Below are 20,363 nucleotides of genomic sequence, written 5' to 3'. Positions count from 1 at the left end.
CGAGTCTCTTCGCCGGGAGCAAGCGGAAGCCAAGCAGAAGGAGCGCACGTCAACCCAAGCACCCCACCCACCCACCCCTTCAACCACCGTCTGCCCCACCTGTGACAGAGACTGTAGGTCCCGCATTGGACTTATCAGTCACCTGAGAACTCAGTTTTAATATGGAAGCAAGTCATCTTCAGTTCCGAGGGACTGCCTAAGAAGACAAGCGCATTCACTTTTGTCAGTTTTTACTAGCACTCCGTTATCTCTGAGCTTCGCCAGCTCTTCCTCCACCTGATTTTTCAACAGATAGGGGACCGGCCTTGCGTTGGACTTGATGCGGATATGCGCGTCATACCCAGTGATGCCCTCATAACTGTCTGTGAACATGCTTTCATACTTGTTCAGCATTGTGTCGAGTTGTGCATCTACACTGAAGATGTTTTTCCAGTCTCATTTTAACTTTCTCAACCAATCTTTGCCCATGCGGGTTGGCCTGTTGTTGTAGCTCGTTACAATAATAGGCAGCTTTACTGGCTGGCCATTGTGTTGAACTGTACATTTCATTTGTCCACATGTCTCTAGGATTTCTCCGAAGTAGGTTTTTAACTCTACAGTACTCTTTTGTAAGTGGTGACATGAATCTGTCATTCATGTGGTAATGATTTATGAAGTAATACTGGGCAGCCTGCAAGTGGCGCTGTCCAGGGAGAGTATAAATACTCGGGCATGGGCCCAGCTTGTGCAGGACATTCTTTAACAGGAACTAGTGAAGGACACAACTAGATGTCCATGTTGAAAAACAGTTGATTAAAGCCTTGTTTAATCCTCAGACCAAGTGCCTAGTAGTTTTCTTACGTCAAGTGGTACTTGATTAAATTTATTCTCATATGTGTCCTTACTCATGATAGAGCAGACTGCCGCCGTGTCGATATACATATCAATATATTGCTCGTTGATCAAAAGTTTTGTACGGAAGGCTTTCTCACGACTGCTGGTGTTGCCGCTAGTGGCATAGATACTGTAGATGCCTAGTTCTTCAAAATCAAGTGTGTTCACTTCAATATTGGCTCGTATTTTCCGATGCCCCTACAGGTGTGTACAAGCTGTGTACACACCCGTAGGGACATTGGAAATGCCGGTTTCAGGCATGCACAGCGTATGTGCTGAAAACCGGCATTTCCGATCTGTTAAGAATGCTCTTGACAGATCGGACGCCTGCCCTGGAGAAGGGCCTGTGTGGGCGGATAGTTCCGCTTTCTGGAGACCCTCTGCCTGCAGAAAACCCTTAGAATTCTTATGCCTAGTAAAAGCAGTGTAAGGCCTGCTTTTACCAGGATAAGAGTTGAAAAAAGTAAACTCATTTATCATTTAAAAATACTTTAAAAAAGGTAAGTTTATTTTTAGCCCCGTAAAAAACTTTAATTATTCTTTCAAAAAAATACATTTTTGTTTAAAATATTTAATTTATTGTAATTTCAACTAATTAAAAAAAGTGATGTTTTTTAAAATTTATTTAATGTTTTAAAGTGTTTTTGGGGTGAACTCCATTCATATATTTGACTGGCCTATCTGTCAAGTGTATGAAGGGGGATTCCCTTCTTTGATTGGCTCCCCATGGCCCACATGATCCCAGGGGTGCTTGCGAACCGCATACGCCTCTAGGATACGTGGGCCCTGCACACTTGGAGTTGGAGAGGCCCAGCATCGGAACTATACGCACCTCAGGAGCCCTCAGGTAAGTGCGTAGATTTTTTCCAGATCGGAGGCTTTTGCACGCGGGAAGCCTCCGATCGGAAAATACGGCCCATTGTGAATTCCTCTCTTTTGTTGTCACTACTTTGCATTGCCACTAGAATGGTTCTTATTTCCTGCTTTCGATCTAGCTCTGCAAGCTGTTGAAATATGGCCTTGCTTCTGGCAGTGAAAACACTTCGCATTTCTGTATTGCCAGGACTGTGGTGAGTGATTTCCATTGCAGCGATAACAATTCACTGAGCTGCTCTCACTGACATGCTTTTGACTTGGTCTCACAACTTTAGGTTCAGCGGTGGCTTTGTGACTGTAGACCTCAGCTGCACTAGTCTCTTGAGTGGGACGGAGCTCCCTAGCATTCTTTGACGCTATCTCCATAGATAGGGCAATTTTGCATGCTATGTCACACGTTAGGTTCGGAGTGTTCAGTCATTTGGACTGTGTGCGCTCATCCACCAGTCCACACACAAACCTATCTCACAACACACGATCCAACAATGTGCCGAAGTTACAATGCAAAGACAGTTTTTTAAGAGCTACAATGTACTCACTGATGGTTTCACTTTGTTTTTGGTTTCTGGTACCAAACTTATAGCTCCCTGCTATTTCTTAATGGCTTTGGGTCAAAGTGGGCCTCGAGTTTCTCAACAATGCCTTCAAACATCACATCCTTCACTTTCCCTGGTGTGAGTAGGTTTGTCAACATTCCGTAGACATCTGGGCCGATCTCCATTAGAAAAATTGGTTTCTTCCATTCACAAATTATTTTATTTTGAGTTTGAACATTCTCATCTGCACCTTCGGTCTCAATAATGTTATTGGCCTTAAAAAGCATCTCCATCCGCTCAATGTAAGAACTGAATGGTTCACGAGCTCAGTCATACACGCCGAGGCTTCCGATGAATCCCGTAGGCGCAGCCATGATTGTCTCGATCCCATTGAACAGTGACTCAGCACACTACCCGTGTACCTGTGAGAATCAATGGCGCTGTTGCTGTGTATGCATACACAGAAAGGCAAAGCACAGACGATTCTGTATCAGCATTAACAGTAAAACAACGCAAAAATTCAGTTTAGGTGTCACAAATTCACCTTAAACTTTTCCACTCGAAGGTTGAACACTGTGTCCTTCCATGATCCCTAAAAATGGCTTTGGGATCCCATTCTCATCGCTAAAATGTAATATGTGTGGGTAGAACAAATAAAGGACAGAGACAGGACGAGTCGCTAGTCAATGTGCTTGCTTTACTAGGCCAGAGCGAACTGAGCATGCGCATACTAAACCTTGTGATAATACATTACAATAACCTTATGCTCATTATGCTGCAACTATTAATCTGTATTGTAACAACATCATGAATATAGGATTTGTAGTTCTCTACCTATCACAAATCATCGTCGCTGGGTCAAAATCCTGGAACTCCCTCCCTAACAGCACTGTGGGAGTACCTTCATCACACGGACTGCAGCAGTTCAAGAAGGCGGCTCACCACCACCTTCTCAAGGGCAATTAGGGATGGGCAATAAATGCTGGCCTTGCCAATGAAGCCCACATCCCATAAAAAAAAAACTTTAAAGCCATTGCCAGCAAATAAATTGAACCCAAAATGGAATAAAACCTCAAAGTATATCTTATTAAAAAAATGGAAAAGAGGGAGTCACTTTAAGGCTGTAGTTCCACACTGGAATTCAGATGAGGTTTGTAAGTGGCTCCAGATTCACTGTCATTAGTCACGACATTAACTGAACTCCTTTAGAGGCAAAGAAGCTGAGGTGATTACAGAGGCATGGTGAGATTTCATCGGCATACATTCTGACCTTGTTTCTCTCCTGAACATTCATTTATTAAACATTGAAAAGATGTAGGACATCAGTGCCTTCAGTTTATTTCAAAGCATAGTAGTGGAAAAAATGAATAAAATATGAAATGCAATGATGACCACTGACTAGCAGCGATGGCACGTTCCTTATGTGAGATACAACCACACTTATAATGCGGCTTGTCAGTTCACTTTCACATTTAGTATGTTATCAGTTAATCCATTTTTTTGTGCAATTGCACACGGGATGTTTAGTTGTTGCCTTGAACCTTCTCTCAGTAATAATCACTGATGAACACAGGTTACTCAGAACAATTACAGTCGAAGTTCTAACAGATATCAGCAGTGAATGATATAAATTTTCTAGTGATTAGTGTTCAGATTTAAAAAAAATATCATCTTGGTTGGCCCAATCTGACCCAGTTTGGGATAAAATATTAATTCCTGAAATGAGATACAATTTATGCATTTATACCACCAATGCAAGAGAGCAACCTCACCAGCAATAAAAGATCAAGTGGTTACAAAGAATTATAATTAGCTTAAAACATATTTTGTAGCTTTTTAAATTTATTTCAATAGATTTTTTGTACACTTTACTGCTTTTGCTTCTGGGGAGGTAAATTGTTGCAAGCAGCTAAGATGAACAGATAGTTTCAGCACACTGGATTACTGTTTTATCTACTGGTGTCAGTCCTCTATCCTGAAGCATTTGTCTCCAATGTAACCCCGAGGTAAATAAGAAAGAGTTCTAAGTTAAAAGTGTTTTTTTTTTATATATGAAATTGTAGGAATTATCTCTAATTCCTATCTAAGAACCGAGTTCGACTCAGACGTTCAAACAAACGAGTTTTAATGCAGAACTAACGAGTTTAGACAGTTTGTACAGGAGAACCACGAAAACAGGTCTTTGCTGGTCGGAGGCTCCACGAGGACTGCCAGGGCGGTCCCGTGGATGGCGTCATGACGTCATCACATTTCTCCCGCGCTTGGGTGGTCACGTGATTAGCGGCATGACATCATCGCGTTTACCCGTGCTTTGCCGCAGTCTTAAAGGGACCGCGCCCCGTGCATGCAAACAGTATGTACAAACACAGAAATCACTAACAGACTGGTACAGGCTTAGGTTGGAGTAAAACCTCATTAAAGGGAATTATGTACAGTTGCTCAAAGTCCCTCAGTGGCTCTGCCACAAAATCTCTCCAGGAAGTGGGCTGACTTTGATGGTGGCTATTCGTCTATCTTTCATGGAGCACAGCAACATGATGATCTGTTGTTAGCCTCTGTTCTCATCACCCTTATATCAGTTTGAGTATGCAGATTTAGAAATGTACTCCTAAGCAACAGCCAGCTAGATCTAAACTGGAGAACTCCGCTGTTTTGCCAACGAGGCTTGTAAACCGAGAGTGTGCTGATGAAAGGACGAGGGCAGCAGGCGCATGGGAACACCATCACCTCCAAGTTCCCCTTCAAGTCACACACCAGCCTGACTTGGAAATATCTCGTCGTTCCTTCACCGTCGCTGGGTCAAAATCCTGGAACTCCCTCCCTAACAGCACTGCGGGAGTACCTTCACCACACGGACTGCAGCGATTCAAGAAGGCGGCTCACCACCACCTTCTCAAGGGCAATTAGGGATGGGCAATAACTGCTGGCCTTGCCAATGACGCCCACATCCCAGGAACGAGTGGGGGGAAAAGGTTCCCAGTTTCAGTGCTGTAGTCTGTGCCTCAAACAAATTGCATGTAAATTTACTTACCATAACACATGAATATCAATTTTGGCACAAAAACCTTTTTGTGTATGTGAATTCTGTGCTACAGCTAACAACTTACAAAAAAATCTGGTAATGCCGCTGCTATAATGTAAGTGGTTGAGACTGGTGCCTGCTTATAGCAATGTGGAGTCAACAGCACTAGAGTTAGCTTACTGATTTCACACTGCTCTCAAGTCATGCAAAGAGAAACTCTGCAAATGTGTTCTTACACACTTGCATAGATCTCTGTACATCAGTGTCCAAATGCTTGTTAAATCTATGTTCAAGAAGAGCCAAATAGCTATTTGCTATCGCTCAAAAGTTCAAAATGAAGTTTAGAAAGTTGGCCAGCTGGAAGCCACAGTTTGCTTCCCACCACTCACAGTCAGAGACTGCATTCTCAAGGTGGCTTCACACTGCTTGCAGAAATTGATGCGCTGTCAGTTCTCCAACTTCACTTAGCAACAACATCACCAGCAACAACTTGCAGTTAGATAGTGTCCTTCATGCAGAAAATGTCCCAAAGCGTGCCACTGAGGTGCAATCTAAGATGGTCACCAAGTTGAAGGAGATTTTAGGAGGGGTGATGAAAAGCTGGGTCAAAGAGTTGGCTTTTAAGGAGGGTGCTGAAGGAGGAGAGGGAGGTGGCGAGACTGAAGGTTTAGGGAGAGAATTCCTTTTGATAGAAAAACTACTGTGTACCTTAAAAGTCGCATAACTGATTTTGCATCAAAGCAACACACAAACTAAATTGCAACAGGGCAATAACTGTAATATAACTGGACTACAATATTCCAATCACTCCCACTGCACATTGTGTTTGAGCTTGTGTGTCCAATCTCCCAACTTTATGACACAAACTTGATTAGGAGAGAAAGTCTGTCATATTGCAGTATTTCTCCATTTACAGCTTTAATGAAAAATAATGCTATAATTGGTTGCCTTCAAACTGACACCGAAGATATAAGACAGTTACTAGCACTTTTTCAGTGTAATTTGTTTCTGCTGCCTTTTAATTATTGAACCAGAGATAATGAAATGATCTTTTGCAGATCCTGTAAGAGTCTGTTTAATGTCCTTGGAGATCTCACTGGGTTTATATAAAGGAGTACATCAAACTCTGCGTTAATTTGATGTATTGTCTTCCATACAACATTTTAAGTACAGTACTCTCAAAAGTTCTGAAAATTAACATAAATATGCAAAATATTTCTCCACTAAATTAAACAAATTATATTTTGTGCTCTAAGAAGAAGGAAAAATTATAAGTTTGTGATATTGTATCCAGATTCAACAACTAGGACCTCAAGTGTTTGATCCAAAGATTAAAGTGAATCCTCGACTTCACAGATTGGTGAGTTATCTATTTTTGTATTCTCAAAGCAATGCTTTGGGGGCATTTAATCAAATGCCTTGAAATTGGAATTTGCTGCGCCATTTTACAGGCATAAAACGGGCACCTAAGGGTCCAATAAGTGGGCAGCACGTGCATGTTCCTTTTGGTGCTGGAAGAGCACCTCCCGCTATATTGGTTAGCACTCCTTCGTAGGCGTCTAGGGCACATGCCTGACACTGGCGTTGGGTCCATTGCATATGCAAATCAGGGGCCGAACACTTGTTTCAGGCTCTGTTGCGAAATTGGACTTCGAATGACTTCAGCTTGCGTTATGCATGTCGCGACCAGTTTCTTCAAGTGCTCAGCAGCCAAACCAATGTCCTTAAAGGGACTGCTGGTGGCTGCCACCTGCAAGGCAAGTTTAAAAAATGTTTTATTCAACTTATTGTGGAGGCAGGAGGAGCAGGATTGCTCCTCCCAGCTCCACATTAAAACCGCTGGCCTGCTGCCGCTTGGCTCCCTCTCGATTGTCTCCTCCCCCTTCCCAGTTGCTCCTGAGCTTCTCGGTTGGCATTTCATCCAGCCAATCTTGCTGCCCGCCCGTGAATGGTGCCCACAGCTCGCTGGTACTATCCTAGTGAGGCCAGTGGACCAATTTCCCATGGTCCTGCTGCCAGCCTCATTAGGCAGCTGTAGCATGTGCTGCACCAGCACTGCGCCCACAATACAATTTCTAAGCCATAGGGGGAACAATTCGGTTGCTTTGTGCCTCCTGTTAGCACCCTAAGAGGACGCTAATGGGGCGCAAAGCAACTAGTGCCCGGGCGCGGCGATGTTTGCGCCGCTCGTGAAATTGGCGAGACATTTTGCGGCGGTGCTAAACACTACCGCCACAATCTCCTGTGCCCGCAGATCGTGCAACGCCCTGGTAACGCCCCGGGCCGGATACTGAGTGGCACCCCCTGCCTTACCGCCTGCCGCTAGTAACGACAGGTTGAGGGGAGCGTTTTGCAGTCGGGAAGGGACTGGGGGAGCGCTATTTAAAGGCAACTGCTTCCTGCCTTTTTTTGTCGGCGACACTTTCGCACCACGCATTTTGTGAGAGAGAGAGACTTCTGGAGTGATTCAACGCTGTGTGAAGGAGTTTTGGGTACTGAGCAGCACTTTGCAGGTCAGTTTGATTTGACCTTCCTTGCATCGATTTAGAAGAGACTATGAGGGCTGCACTCTGAGCTCTTTCCCTAGGTCTCTCCATTGTTCTTTCCAGCAGATTTGATGTACAGGTCTCTCCAGGCTGAGATTCAAGGCTGCAATGAGTAGGCTGTGGATGGAGCGCAAGATCGACCCTCCCCTTTAAGAACTGGCCGGCGCCAGTGTGTCTGTGTTCCATTGCTGACTGACATTACATGAGCTTCGCCAGCGCTCTGAGTTAGCGCCTTACGAGAGGTGTGTAGCGCCTGATTTAGCGCTCCAATCACCTCCAGGGGCGATAGAAGCCAAGTTTTCAGTCAGAAGTGATAATTAGCGACAATGCTAAACTTTGCGTCCGGCCGATAATTGCGTCCCAAACGGGGTGATACCGAATTTCTCCCCCTGTAGTCTTTAAAAGCAGCCTGTGGGTGCTGGTATATTCCAAATTCTCATAATTTTGAACTCCAAGTTATTAGAAATAGCATTGAAATATGATAATTAAGTATTTGGATTAGTCACAAATATATTAATATTTAGTGGCCATGTTAGACCCTAATCTAGTTCTAATAGACTAAAAATAACATACAAATATGAATTATCTAATCATTCAAAAATCTATCTGCTGGCAAAACAACATGATGCAGGCGGAGATAATTGAAAGGAAGACCGATGTCTCATAGCATTGATCTCGGTGATTGTTGGAATTACTGAAAGGCTTGAGGGAATTGCACTGGGATACCAATGGGAACAGGTTTCCTATAGTTTAATGCATGCTCCAGCAACCCTGGTTCTGCAAACGATGGTTCACTCTGCATTTAAACTTCTATAGACAAGTCACTGAACTCCAGGCAATGGCACTGTCTGGGAGAACTTATGAAATTCTATTGATGACTATAAACAGATAGCTGTAGAATGGTTAGATTCTGACAAAAGTTTTCCTACAAACAGGTTGATCTACAGTCAACTCTGGTTATTTGCTTGAAAAAAAAAATATCCAGTAACGCAAATTAAGCAATTTACATAGAACAACACGGGAGGCTTTCTTTTGCTCAATTTAAATTATCTTCCGATTTAAATTAGGCCACTTTGAATGAAAAGGAGTAGACGGCAGTTGGATACTGATAAGCTCCAAATGCCTGCCCTAGTGGACATGAGTGGGTCATGTCAAAAAATCACGAGATGGCAGATAACAAGGATTTGGAGGTCATGAGGCTGAAACTAGAGCATTTTGTTCATTTTGCAGCTGGTAACAATACTGTACTGTAATGAGAGAGAATTGAATCCTGGGGCTGAAAGGATAGAACTGTCCATATAGAACAAAGCTAAAGAAGAAAAACATCACAGGAAAAATAAATGCAACCTGTGATAGGGGGCACTGAATAGTTTGCAAATGGTAATAAAAGCACGAATATTAAGCTGGATTGGTACTAGTCCCTAGCGATATTTTCTACTATATGCTGTATCTGCTCTTCTCTCTTATCCTATGCTCTGCATCTCATGTTAAATTCAGACACTGCATTTCACCCCCATCACCCTCTAGACCCTGTACACACACTTACTGAATCAGCCTGACTAATACACAAATGATTTTCGTTAAAAATCAAATAATTTCCAGAGATGCTGATGAGATTTGACACGTCTATTATATACCTAATAATTATGATAGATGGAACCTTACAAAATGCAGTGGCAAACATCTTGCGTTGGATAATGATGTGACTCATATTTTATCCGACATTTGTTTAAAAACCAAAGGATTTTGACACATATATATCTATAAATTTCATAGATGCAAAAGCACATTCAGCAGTCACTATGGCACCCCAGGGTAGATGTCTAGAACAGAACTAGAGGAAGCTGGTCCAACCATTGCACTGCAACCCCTATCCATAAACCTTTACTCCCAGATGTCATGACTAATGGTCATGCTTTTCTGTCAAAATTTATCATTATAAATTTGCAATGTCAACATTTCTTCTTCAATTTTGCTGTGTGAGCTATGATGATATAATGATTCTGTGCAATGAGTTCTGTAATTTCTCAACTTCGTTGCTGTCTTGTACTTCATCAATTGACCATGAATAGTATACAATGGAATAGTGTACATATACTTGTTAAGATCGTATTACAAGCTTTACTTGCATATCATTGGCATTTTCTTTTATTCATTCTCAGGAGAAGGTGCTGGTGAGCCGGCGCCTATGAACCACTGCAGTCCTTATAGTTTATAGTTTTTTGTAGTGGTTTGTTGATACAACTGAATGGCTTGCAAGGCCATTTCAGAGGGCGGTTAAGAGTCAACCACATTGCTCTGGGTCTGGAGTCACATATAGGCCAGACCGGGTAAGGTCCGTAGATTTCCTTCCCTAAAGGATGTTAGTGAACCAGATGGGTTTTTACGAAAATCCAGTAATTTCATAACCATTACTGATACTAGCTTTTTATTTCAGATTTATTTAATTACAGGAAACTTTGTGCTATCCGGCACCGACGGGACCAAGCTGTTGCCGTCCCATCAAAACTGCCGGACAAACCAGCGCTAATGTTGAAACATACGGAGATTTTGAGCTCCGTATCTGGCAACAAACCCTGTTGCTTAGCAACAGCTTCTAAACAGTCGGCCGTACCTTGCAAGCATCTCTGTAGCTTAGCAACAGCTTCAGCGAGACCTTGCAGAGCCTGACTGGTGAAAAAAAAGCAACGAAAAGAAAAAAAAACTAACGAAACGGCTCCTGATTTTTGCCGGTGGCTCGGGCATTCCGGACAGTTAACCTCCGGATAAACCAAAGTTTCCTGTAACTGAATTTAAATTCCCCAGCTCCATGGTGGGATTTGAGCTCGCGTCTCTGGGCCTCTGGACTACTAGTTCTGTAACATAACCACAATGCTGCCATACCCGCAAATGTGATGCAACAATGTTTGCCACAAGTACAATCGTGGTGTGGCTGGCATGAGGATTATGCAACTGCTCAAAGATCCACAATGCCAGTTTCATGCCCGGGCAGCAAGTCAAAAATCCACCCCATTGTTTTACTCTCGTTTACTCGGAATTGTAGACCAGGCCTACCATTTATATCTGAAACTTGTTCACACCTTGGATGAATAAGCTCCCTCAAATTTGGAAAGGAAATAGCATGATTTGATTGATGGTTGCTACTTGCTTAAGCAAGAGAGCCCCAGGCACCTGGGAATCCCTGGCCCAAGACCGCACAAAGTGGAGGAGAAACATCCGGGAAGGCGCCGAACACCTCGAGTCACTTCGCCGGAAGCCAAACGCAAGCAACGCAAGGAGTGCACGTCAACCCAAGCACCCCACCCACCCGCCCCCTTCAACCACAGTCTGCTCCACCTGTGACAGAGACTGTAGGTCCCACATTGGACTCATCAGTCACCTGAGAACTCATTTTTAATGTGGAAGCAAGTCATCCTCGGTTCCGAGGGACTGCCTAAGAAGAAGAGAAGCAATATGCATGAGTGGCTGTTCGATTCAGGGGAGCAGATGTTAGGCTGTTGATAGGTCAATGTTCGACTGAAGTATTTTACAATTTGATCGTCATTTTCCTGAAGTTGGTTTTTGGGCACGTGAAGATGTTCTATAAGCAGCAGAAGTTATTGATGTTTGTAGAGGCGTCCTGGTGAGCTGCTGAAAAAGATTTTCTCCGTTATCAATGGGTGAAAATGCTGGTCTATGATATGGGTTCGCCCTACACCGTCCAAAGTGCTACCTTTAATGTTGTTCTGCATCTGTCACTGAGTCATATTTAAACTTCAATTTAAAGATAAAAAGGGATATAATCCGTTCTCAAGAATTAATTATACTTGACACAGTTTTCAGGGGTTTTAAAGAAATTGTGATTAGTGAGAATTTCAATACATTTATGCTCCTTTTTAAATGCTGTTCATCCAGTTTTTTCCAGTTCTGTTGAAAGGTCACCACCTGAAATGTTAGCTTGGCTGTTCCCTCCACAGATGTTGACTGCTCTGCTGACTTGTTTTTGTTTCACATCACATAAGACTGCCGACAGTGAGAGGAATCTTCTCTCATCAGTCTGGACTACGTTTGATCGCAGGTTCGAGAGATGAAAGAATTATGTCGCAATACAACTAAGTCGCATGAAATTACTGTCCTAATATTATCATAAGCTGCGAAAGCTACTTAGTCTGTGGATTATTAACATTTTTCTAATATGTTGTATTTATTCTGGAAGGTAAACTTTCAATTAATAAAAGTTGTCTTTTTACATTGCTGGACATGTGGCAAACTGTCAAGCACTGGCATGTTCGTCCCTTACTGCTCATCCCATCCGATTAATTCACTTACATTGAAATTCAGCTCAATATCCGGAGACCAACATGCTCATTCAGGGCTATCCAACAGATAACTGACTGTGATTGAATCAATTGAAAGGTGTGAAATTACTGTATATGTGATATTAACTGCAAAATAACTGTTGTAATCTTCACTTGTCCCCCCCTCCCACCGTCCCCCATCAGTGGTGTCTTTTTCCAGCTGAAAATTTGACAAGAATTACGAGCCAGCAGAGCCAGGCATAGGGCTACACCAACAGTAAAACGTGCAACAAACCTGTCGTTTTGCATTTAGACTGTATGTTTTGATCATATATTAGAATAGAGAAGGATACAGAGGAAAAAGGGAGAGAAAAAATTGCAATTTTCATTAAAATTTTCATTAATATTTTTCAGTAATTGCTTTTTGAAACAGCTTGGGACAACTTGCTGTAGTTTAAACACAGAACCGATTTTATTCCTCAAGCTGTGAGGACTTAATTTCAATTAATTTAATCTTACGGCTTAATAATATTAAAATATGATTTTTGGTAAAGATTACATTTTGATGAATATATCATTATCAGTGAATTACTTTTGTTTTCATCCAATCCCATCCATCTAATATAAGATTACATTGTGGAGAACAGACAAACAAAGTGACTTACATGTGTGATGGGTAGATAAATAGTGATGGGGAATTTGTGTAGTCTGCCTTTGTAATATTGTACAGTTAGTTAACTCTTGACGAATTGAGAGTAATCTCTACCTTTGAGAAATACTCTTAGACAAAATGCTGAGAGTTGCTGGTAACTTTCTATTTCAATTAATGCTGTGCTCCATTTAATGAATACTCTATCTACAACAACAACTTGTATTTATATAGCGCTTTTAACGTAGTAAAATGTCCCAAGGCGCTGCACAGGAGTATTGTAAGACAAGAAAAAAATCTTCTAATAGAAAACTCCATCCATGGCTTTCATTGATTCATAGTTCATGATTACAATTTGCACTGATGAATTACTAAACTATAACTTCAAAAAGTTGATGGCCCTAGTAGGAGGAGTTTAACTATTAACCTGAACATACAATCTACATGCTAAAACAAAAGCTAAATACTGCGGATGCTGGAAGTCTGAAATAAAACGGAAAATGCTGTAAAACACTCAGCTGGTCAGGCAGCTTCTGTGGAGCGAGAAACAGAGTTAACATTTCAGTTCGACGGCCTTTAATCAGAACTGGTGTAAGGTCATTGATTTGAAACGTTAACTCTGATTCTCTCTCCACATGAGCTGCCTGACCTGCTGAGTGTGTACCAGCTGTCTTGTTTTGCACACTTTGTACAAAAATAATAAATTGCAGGACAATCGAGTATTACAGTTTAACTCTTTTATTATGCATTAGGTCTGTGATCTTACTCATAGCAGTACCATTGGGGAAAGCCTGGCATTAGGACCCCTAGCCTGGGTCTTCAAAACAATAGTAGTCCTTACAGATGCCTGCAGGCCAATGACAACTCAGCATGTGATCACATGTGAATATAATAGGTATTCCTTACAGATGCCTGCGGGCCAATGATAATTCAATATGCAAATGTTACATCCCCTTTCTTTTAAAAGAAAAATGTTATGCATTACTTTTAAACCTTTCTTCTACATAATGTTCTCGGTAGCATAAACATATAAGTAAACTCAGCATTTAACTAGCACTGAAAACATCTCAACGTTTCAATAACGATGTACAGTTTTTTTTTAGGGCAGCGATCCGCCTACACCCTTTGACAGTTCACAAGTCAAGGATAACTCTAGGCTTGACCTCTCGTCCCGGCCTTGTGTGGTATGAAACTGAGCATGCTCCTGAATCGGTCAACAATTCAGGTTCAGGTTTAGGCTCAGGTAAGTATGATGTGTTTTGTGTATTGCTCTGTTCATCACACTCTGTTGAACTGATCCTCTCGTCAGAATGATGGTGTTGTTCCTTGGTGTTCAGGAGGTGCCTGCGATTGCGGCGGTACACCTGTCCTTCTGGGGTGCGGACGTGATACGATCGCTCAGTGTCAGCTGGCTGGATGACAACTGCTGGCTTCCAGTAGTCATGCTCCTGGATTCTGACGGATTCTCCATTGTGCAGCAGCGGCAGTAGTCTAGCTGACCTGTCATAGTATCTCTTTTGGTGTTGCTGTCTCTGTACACATTTTGCATGCACTTGCTTGCAGCTGACGACCTCTGGCTGCAGCTGCTGGTTGGTGCTTGGAAGGATTGAGCGAAGTCTGCGGCTCATCAACAGCTGTGCTGGTGACTTGAAGTTGTCAACCGGAGTGTTGCGGTACTCAAGGAGACTGATGTAGGGGTCTCTTTTGTCCGCTTTGGCTTTGTCCATGAGTGCCTTTGCAATCTGGACAATTTTTTCAGCAAGGCCATTACTTTGAGGGTAATGTGGGCTTGATGTGACATGTGTGAAATCCCATGCCTTGGCAAACGACTCGAACTCTTTTGATTTGTATTGGGGGCCATTGTCTGAGACTAAAGTCTCTACCATGCCATGCCTGGCAAAGGCTGCCTTTAGCTTGTGGATCACAGCTGCAGATGTGGTGCTGTGAAGCTTGTCCAGTTCAAAAAATCTGCTGTAGTAATCAACAGTCACTATGTAGTCCTCATTGTTCCATGTGAACAGATCCATTGCCGCGACCTGCCAGGGCCTGCCTGGGATACGGTGAGGTATCATGGGCTCTTTGACATTTGATGGGCGGCGTTCTAGACAAATGGAACATTTTCCGACAATGTCCTCAATGTGTTTGCACATTCCAGGCCAAAACATAATGTCACGTGCTCTTTGTTTGCATTTTTCCATGCCCATATGTCCAGCATGAGTTTTTGTCAACGCCTCTTCTCTGAGACTGGTAGGAATGATAATTTTCTCCCCTTTGAAGATGATTCTGTTGATTTGTGACAGTTCGTCTCTGTGGTTCCAGAATTCAGATATGCTCTGAGGGCATTTCTTCCTTTCCTCAGGCCATCCTTCATGTATGACTTTGCTCAGCAGTGTGAGTTGTGCATCTTTCTCTGTTCCTGCTCAGATCTCCTTCAGTTTTGAGTCACTCACAGGTAAGCTGTTGTACACCATGTGCACCTGCACATCCATGCCTTCACTGAGGCTGCTGTCCTGGTAGCTAAGAGACTTTCTGGAGAGCGTGTCTACGACAGGAATGTCTTTGCCTGGACGGTGAATGATTGTGAAGTCGTACTTCTGTAGCCGAGGGATCATTCTCTGTAGCCTTGGTGGGGCTGCGGCTAGTGGTTTCCTTGTGATTGACTCGAGGGGCTTGTGGTCGGATTCCACAATGACTTGTCGGCCATAGACGTACTGGTGGAAACGCTTACATCCAAACAGAATTGCATATAGCTCTTTCTCGATTTGAGCATAGTTGATTTCACTGTCTGTGAGAGATCTGGAAGCGTAGCTGATGGGCTTTCCTCCTTGCAGTAATACTGCGCCTAGTCCGTACTTTGATGCGTCCACTTGTAGTCTGAGCTCTTTGTTGGGGTCGAAGTAGGCAAGAACTGGTCCTGGTTCTCTGGTGATTAGGTCTTTCATTTTCTGAAATGCTGTGTCATGTTGTTTGTCCCACAGGAACTCATTGGATTGTTTGAGCAACTGACGCATGGGTGCGTTGATTTCGGAGAGGCTCGGGGCAACAAACTTGGCTAAGTAGTTTACCATGCCTAGTACTGTCTCTAGCTCTGCGCGGTTCTTCGGCGGCTCCATCTTCTTGATGGTGGAGATTTTCTCTGGATCTGTCTTAATGCCATCAGTTGAGAGGCGATGCCCGAAGTAACTGATCTCGGTGGATCCGATTATGCTTTGCTCGGGATTGAGCCGGATACCTTTCTCTCGTGATCTTTGTAGCATTGCACGGAGGTTCCTGTCATGTTCCTTGCTATTCCTGCCATAGATGAGGATGTCATCTACGATTGTGACTACTCCGTCGAGGCCTTCATAGGTTTCGCCGATCTTCCGCTGGAATTCATCCAGTGCTGAGATAAGACCAAATGGTAAACGCAGAAATCGGTAGCGTCCAAATGGTGTGTTGAATGTTGTTAGCTTAGATGACTCTTCCGTGAGCTTGATAGTCCAGTATCCTGATCGTGCGTCCATTACACTGAAGTAACGGCTCCCACTAGCTTGGGTATGATGTCATCTAGCGTTGGTAGAGGGTAGTGAGGGCGTTTGATAGCCTTGTTCAAATCTCTGGGGTTGAATCAGACTCTGAGCTTGCCTGTACATGGTTTTTCAACCACTACTAACGCGTTGACCCACTCTGTCGGTTCTGTTTCCCGGACGATGATTTCTGTATTCTCCATGCTCTGCAGCTCCTCTTTCAGGTGACTACGTAGAGCAAGGGGTATCCTTCTCGGTGGGCAAACCACAGGGGTTGCTGTTGGGTCAAGGTGAATAGTGCATTCACCTGGGAATAGTCCGATTCCTTTGAAAACACCAGCAAACTCCCCTATGACTGTCTGCTTCTCAACTGGTGCTGTCAATGATAGCACTAGCTTGACGAGGTCCATGTCTAAACATGCCTTTAGACCTAACACTGGAGGTGCTCGAGTGTCAACAATGTAAAAGTCCAACATCATGTCGCTTTCTTTGTACTTGCATTTCATCGCGCATGTGCCTTTTACAATGAGCTGCTCACCCCCATAGCTAGTCAGTCTGCATGAGGTGGGCTGTAGCTCACACTCATCCTTCAAGCTATGATACTCACTCAGAGGAATTACATTAACCTGAGCTCCAGTGTCTAGTTTAAACTTAAGCTCTGTGCCCTGTTTTCCTATCTCAATATCTGCAAAGGCTTGCTCAGTCTCTGAAATCTCTTTTTTCTGTGACACAGAATCAATAAACAGTTCTTCTGCATTTGGCTCCCTATCTGGCATGTGGCTGTCACTCACTGTGTGTACTGCCATTCCAAAAACAGTCCTGCAAACTTTAGCAAGGTGGTTCCGTTTACCACATTTAGCACATTGCCTTCCTTTGGCAGGGCAGTGCTCCTTTTCCCCATGCACCTTGTTTCCACAATATCCACAGTTTTTGAAGCGTTTTATATCTGTGTCACTCATTTTTAGAAAACTCTCTGTTCTTTCTGTTCTGAAACACGCTCTCTGGGCGGTGTTCTTTGGTGTGTGTCTATTAACTGCGTGTACTGTCTGTTCACGCGAGCTGCTCGTGGTGCCGGTTATGGTTTTCAACTGTGCTTGGGCTATCTCGTGCGATCTAGCTGTGTCCATAGCTTTGTCCAGCGTTAGCCCGGACCCAGCATTCAAAAGTTTCTCTCTCACTTTAGCTGAATGTATTCCAAACATGATGCGGTCTCTGACCATCTCATCTTTATCTGCATATTCACAGTCTTTTACCAGCAGTTTTAACTCAGTCATGAACTGTTCAAATGACTCACTAGCTCCTTGTACTTTCTCCTGAAACTTGTACCTAGCGAATATCGTATTTGCCTTGGGCATCACATATGATTCAAAACGGTCAAAATAACTTTTCAGTACCTTTGCTTCATCCGCGGTGAGAGACGATGTGTTAAAAATATCTCTCCCTTTTTCTCCGATCCACAGAAGTAGGTAACTGCATCTTTTTTCCTCCCCTTTGCTTTTCAGCGGACCCAAGAACATCAACTCCACATGTTGCTTGAACTTGCGCCATTCTCTAGGTAAGTTCAAAGATTCCCAATCCATTCGAGGCGAGGGAGCTCCAACGATGTCCATTTCTGACACCATGTCTTGTTTTGCACACTTTGTACAAAAATAATAAATTGCAGGACAACGGAGTATTACAGTTTAACTCTTTTATTAAGCATTAGGTCTGTGATCTTACTCATAGCAGCACCATTGGGGAAAGCCTGGCATTAGGACCCCTAGCTTGGGTCTTCAAAACAATAGTAGTCCTTACAGATGCCTGCAGGCCAATGACAACTCAGCATGTGATCACATGTGAATATAATAGGTATTCCTTACAGATGCCTGCGGGCCAATGATAATTCAATATGCAAATGTTACACCAGCATTTTCTGTTTTTATATTATATAATTTACCTGTGTGTATAAATTACTCTCTATATTAAGGCTGCTATTTCAATTTAAAAAGTCCTATAAAAAACTACACTCTTAACTCTTATCTTTAGCAGCGATAAAACATACATAAAAATACAAATTATATATCAAATTTTACAATATCCCCATTCTGAGATTATTCCCTTGGCTCTTATGTGCATCGTAATGTACTTAATTGCTGAATCACAGTTCTAATATGTGGGAGATTGCCATAAGAATACATTTTCAAATTGGAGATATATACTTCCTACTGATTTTATGCAGTTCTCTAACAGCAAATGATTTGGAGAAATCTGGGCAACTGTTGAAAAACAGTACCCCAAGACAGTCTTCCAAAAAATGGTACATCTCAATCTATTAATTATTGAAATTTAATCAATTCTAAACAGCAATGTGTTTGTAAAGCAGAAAATGACAAGAGTCAGAAATTGCAATAAATTTGAAACATTCAAAGGTCAATTTTTTAAATTAACTTTTGGGATGTGGACATTGCTGACAAGGCTGGTATTTATTGCCCATCCCTAATTGCCCTGAGTAAGTGGTGGTGGGCCGCCTTCTTGAACCACTGCAGTCCGTGTGGTGAAGGGGCTCACAGTCGAGTGGTCTGTCTGGTTTTATTCTTGATATTCTTTGTAGCAGTTTGACTTCAGAGGGCAGTTAAGATTCAACTACGTTGGTGTGGGACTTGAGTCACATATAGGCCAGACTAGGTTGGGGGAGGTTTCTTGGATAAATAGGTGCAGCTTCTAGAGAGTGAAGGGAAAGGAAAGGAAGTAGGAAGGAAAACAAGGCGAACATGATGTTTCACTTGTATGAATTTGCACATATATTTATCAATGATATCATGGTTTTGCTGTGATAATGATTAGAGGAACTCTTACCTGAGATGGTTAAGGAAGGGAAGAAAGCCTTATACAGTATCATGTATTTTCTAGGTCCATCACTCTAGTATATTTGATCTTGCTGTTGTCAAATGAGAAGCTTTGATGTGTTTGTTCAGCCAACTAGTACAGCAATTACTAATTAGAGAAAATATTCATATTTGAAAGTATTATCATTTTACAAGAAGCTTGTACTCTTTGAACTTGCCAAAAAGGGCAACGTTAACAAAGTTCCTTTAAAAGTTAGCACATTTTAAATGAGTTTGGAGCTAGCATGCAGTCGGATATGGTGACAGTTTTGTTTTTGTTCTCTTTTTATCAAGAAATTTGTTATAGAAGGAAAAGCAAATTGAATTTCACTTGATGGGTCTGAGCTAGGACTGGAACAATTTTTCATGACTTTGGAAAAGCAGAAATTCTGCAGTGTTGCTTTTATGACTTGGATTCTCTGTTTGGGGAAGGATTTCTCGATAGTGGTTCAACTGGTGCTCATTGCACCACACTCATTTGGGGAATAAAAGCACCATCTTCAAGTAAATACTGACCCAGAGGTTTGAAATTGAATAACAACAGGCATTCCTGCCTTAATCTTATCAGCTACCATTAGCCAAATTTCCATAAATCAGTCCACACCTTGGGCTGAATTTTCCATGGTGGTAGCGGGCGCGATCGGTGGCAGGTTAGGTGGGAAAGTTTTTTTTTTACAGTGGGTCGGGTCCCAATTGAAATCATTATGAGATACTTTACAGGCACTGATACATCAGTGGATTACTTTTTCTGCACATTTCTGTCACACAGGTTTTCTCTTGAGGAGAAAAATTTAAGAAACTTTGATGAGTAAGCTGTAAAGAATGACGGCACACTTCACTTGTGACCGACTATCAAGCACGACTATTCTGAGCTTCTATGGGATAACGATTTAAAATTGCAGGTGGTCAGATCAAGGCAGGAAAGGAGTGGGTAGGTCCCCCGCTCCAATTTAACTGCCCCTCCCAGTTTCTGCCAGGTAGAGGGAGTTAAAATCGAGTCCATATTTCCTTGTGAGTCAGAGAGAGCAAATGGGAAAGACCTTGAATACAGACTGTCAATTAAAAAAATACTGTATTTTCCATTCTGTGAAACAGATCGGCAGCAAAGAAATCCTCTTGGAAAACCCCTCCCCTCACCTGACTACTGGGGACTGTTTCCATGGGTTCCCAGTAGCGCCTTCTTGCCACCTGAATTTCTGCTCCTGCCCTCCGGC

At 42.6% G+C, this 20,363-nt stretch overlaps 1 protein-coding gene and 1 long non-coding RNA gene across 2 annotated transcripts in view; one reads left to right on the top strand and one right to left on the bottom strand.

Annotated features, from left to right (window-relative positions):
- The window catches only part of LOC147105193 (uncharacterized), a 52,415-nt gene extending 40,330 nt beyond the window's left edge, over positions 1-12,085 (top strand). Inside the window, exon 2 of the long non-coding RNA XR_015081706.1 lies at positions 11,810-12,085. This is a non-coding gene — a long non-coding RNA (uncharacterized LOC147105193). The remainder of the gene's footprint in view (positions 1-11,809) is intronic.
- A 245-nt stretch (positions 12,086-12,330) lies between these two features.
- LOC147105192 (uncharacterized) lies at positions 12,331-19,871 on the bottom strand. Its single transcript, XM_086011793.1, has 3 exons — positions 19,121-19,871; positions 16,893-18,985; positions 12,331-12,350 (listed from the first exon to the last, which is right to left on the bottom strand). Exons 2-3 carry the CDS (start codon positions 17,905-17,907, stop codon positions 12,331-12,333), a joined length of 1,035 nt encoding a protein of 344 aa, XP_085867919.1. The 5' UTR covers positions 17,908-18,985; positions 19,121-19,871.
- Positions 19,872-20,363: the final 492 nt, after the last annotated feature.

Source organism: Somniosus microcephalus, chromosome 18, assembly GCF_052327205.1.
Source record: "Somniosus microcephalus isolate GS21.2 chromosome 18, FLI_Smic_1.0, whole genome shotgun sequence".
NCBI lineage: Eukaryota > Metazoa > Chordata > Chondrichthyes > Squaliformes > Somniosidae > Somniosus > Somniosus microcephalus.
This window is presented reverse-complemented; position numbering and strand designations above follow the sequence as displayed.

Excerpts from the sequence above, each read along its gene's own strand:
- LOC147105192 (XM_086011793.1), bottom strand. The coding sequence starts at position 17,907 with ATGGTGTCAGAAATGGACATCGTTGGAGCTCCCTCGCCTCGAATGGAT. Across the intron at positions 12,351-16,892 it reads GGTTAATGTAATTCCTCTGA|CTGGAAAAAGACACCACTGA; the intron begins GTGAGTATCATA and ends TCAAATTTTCAG.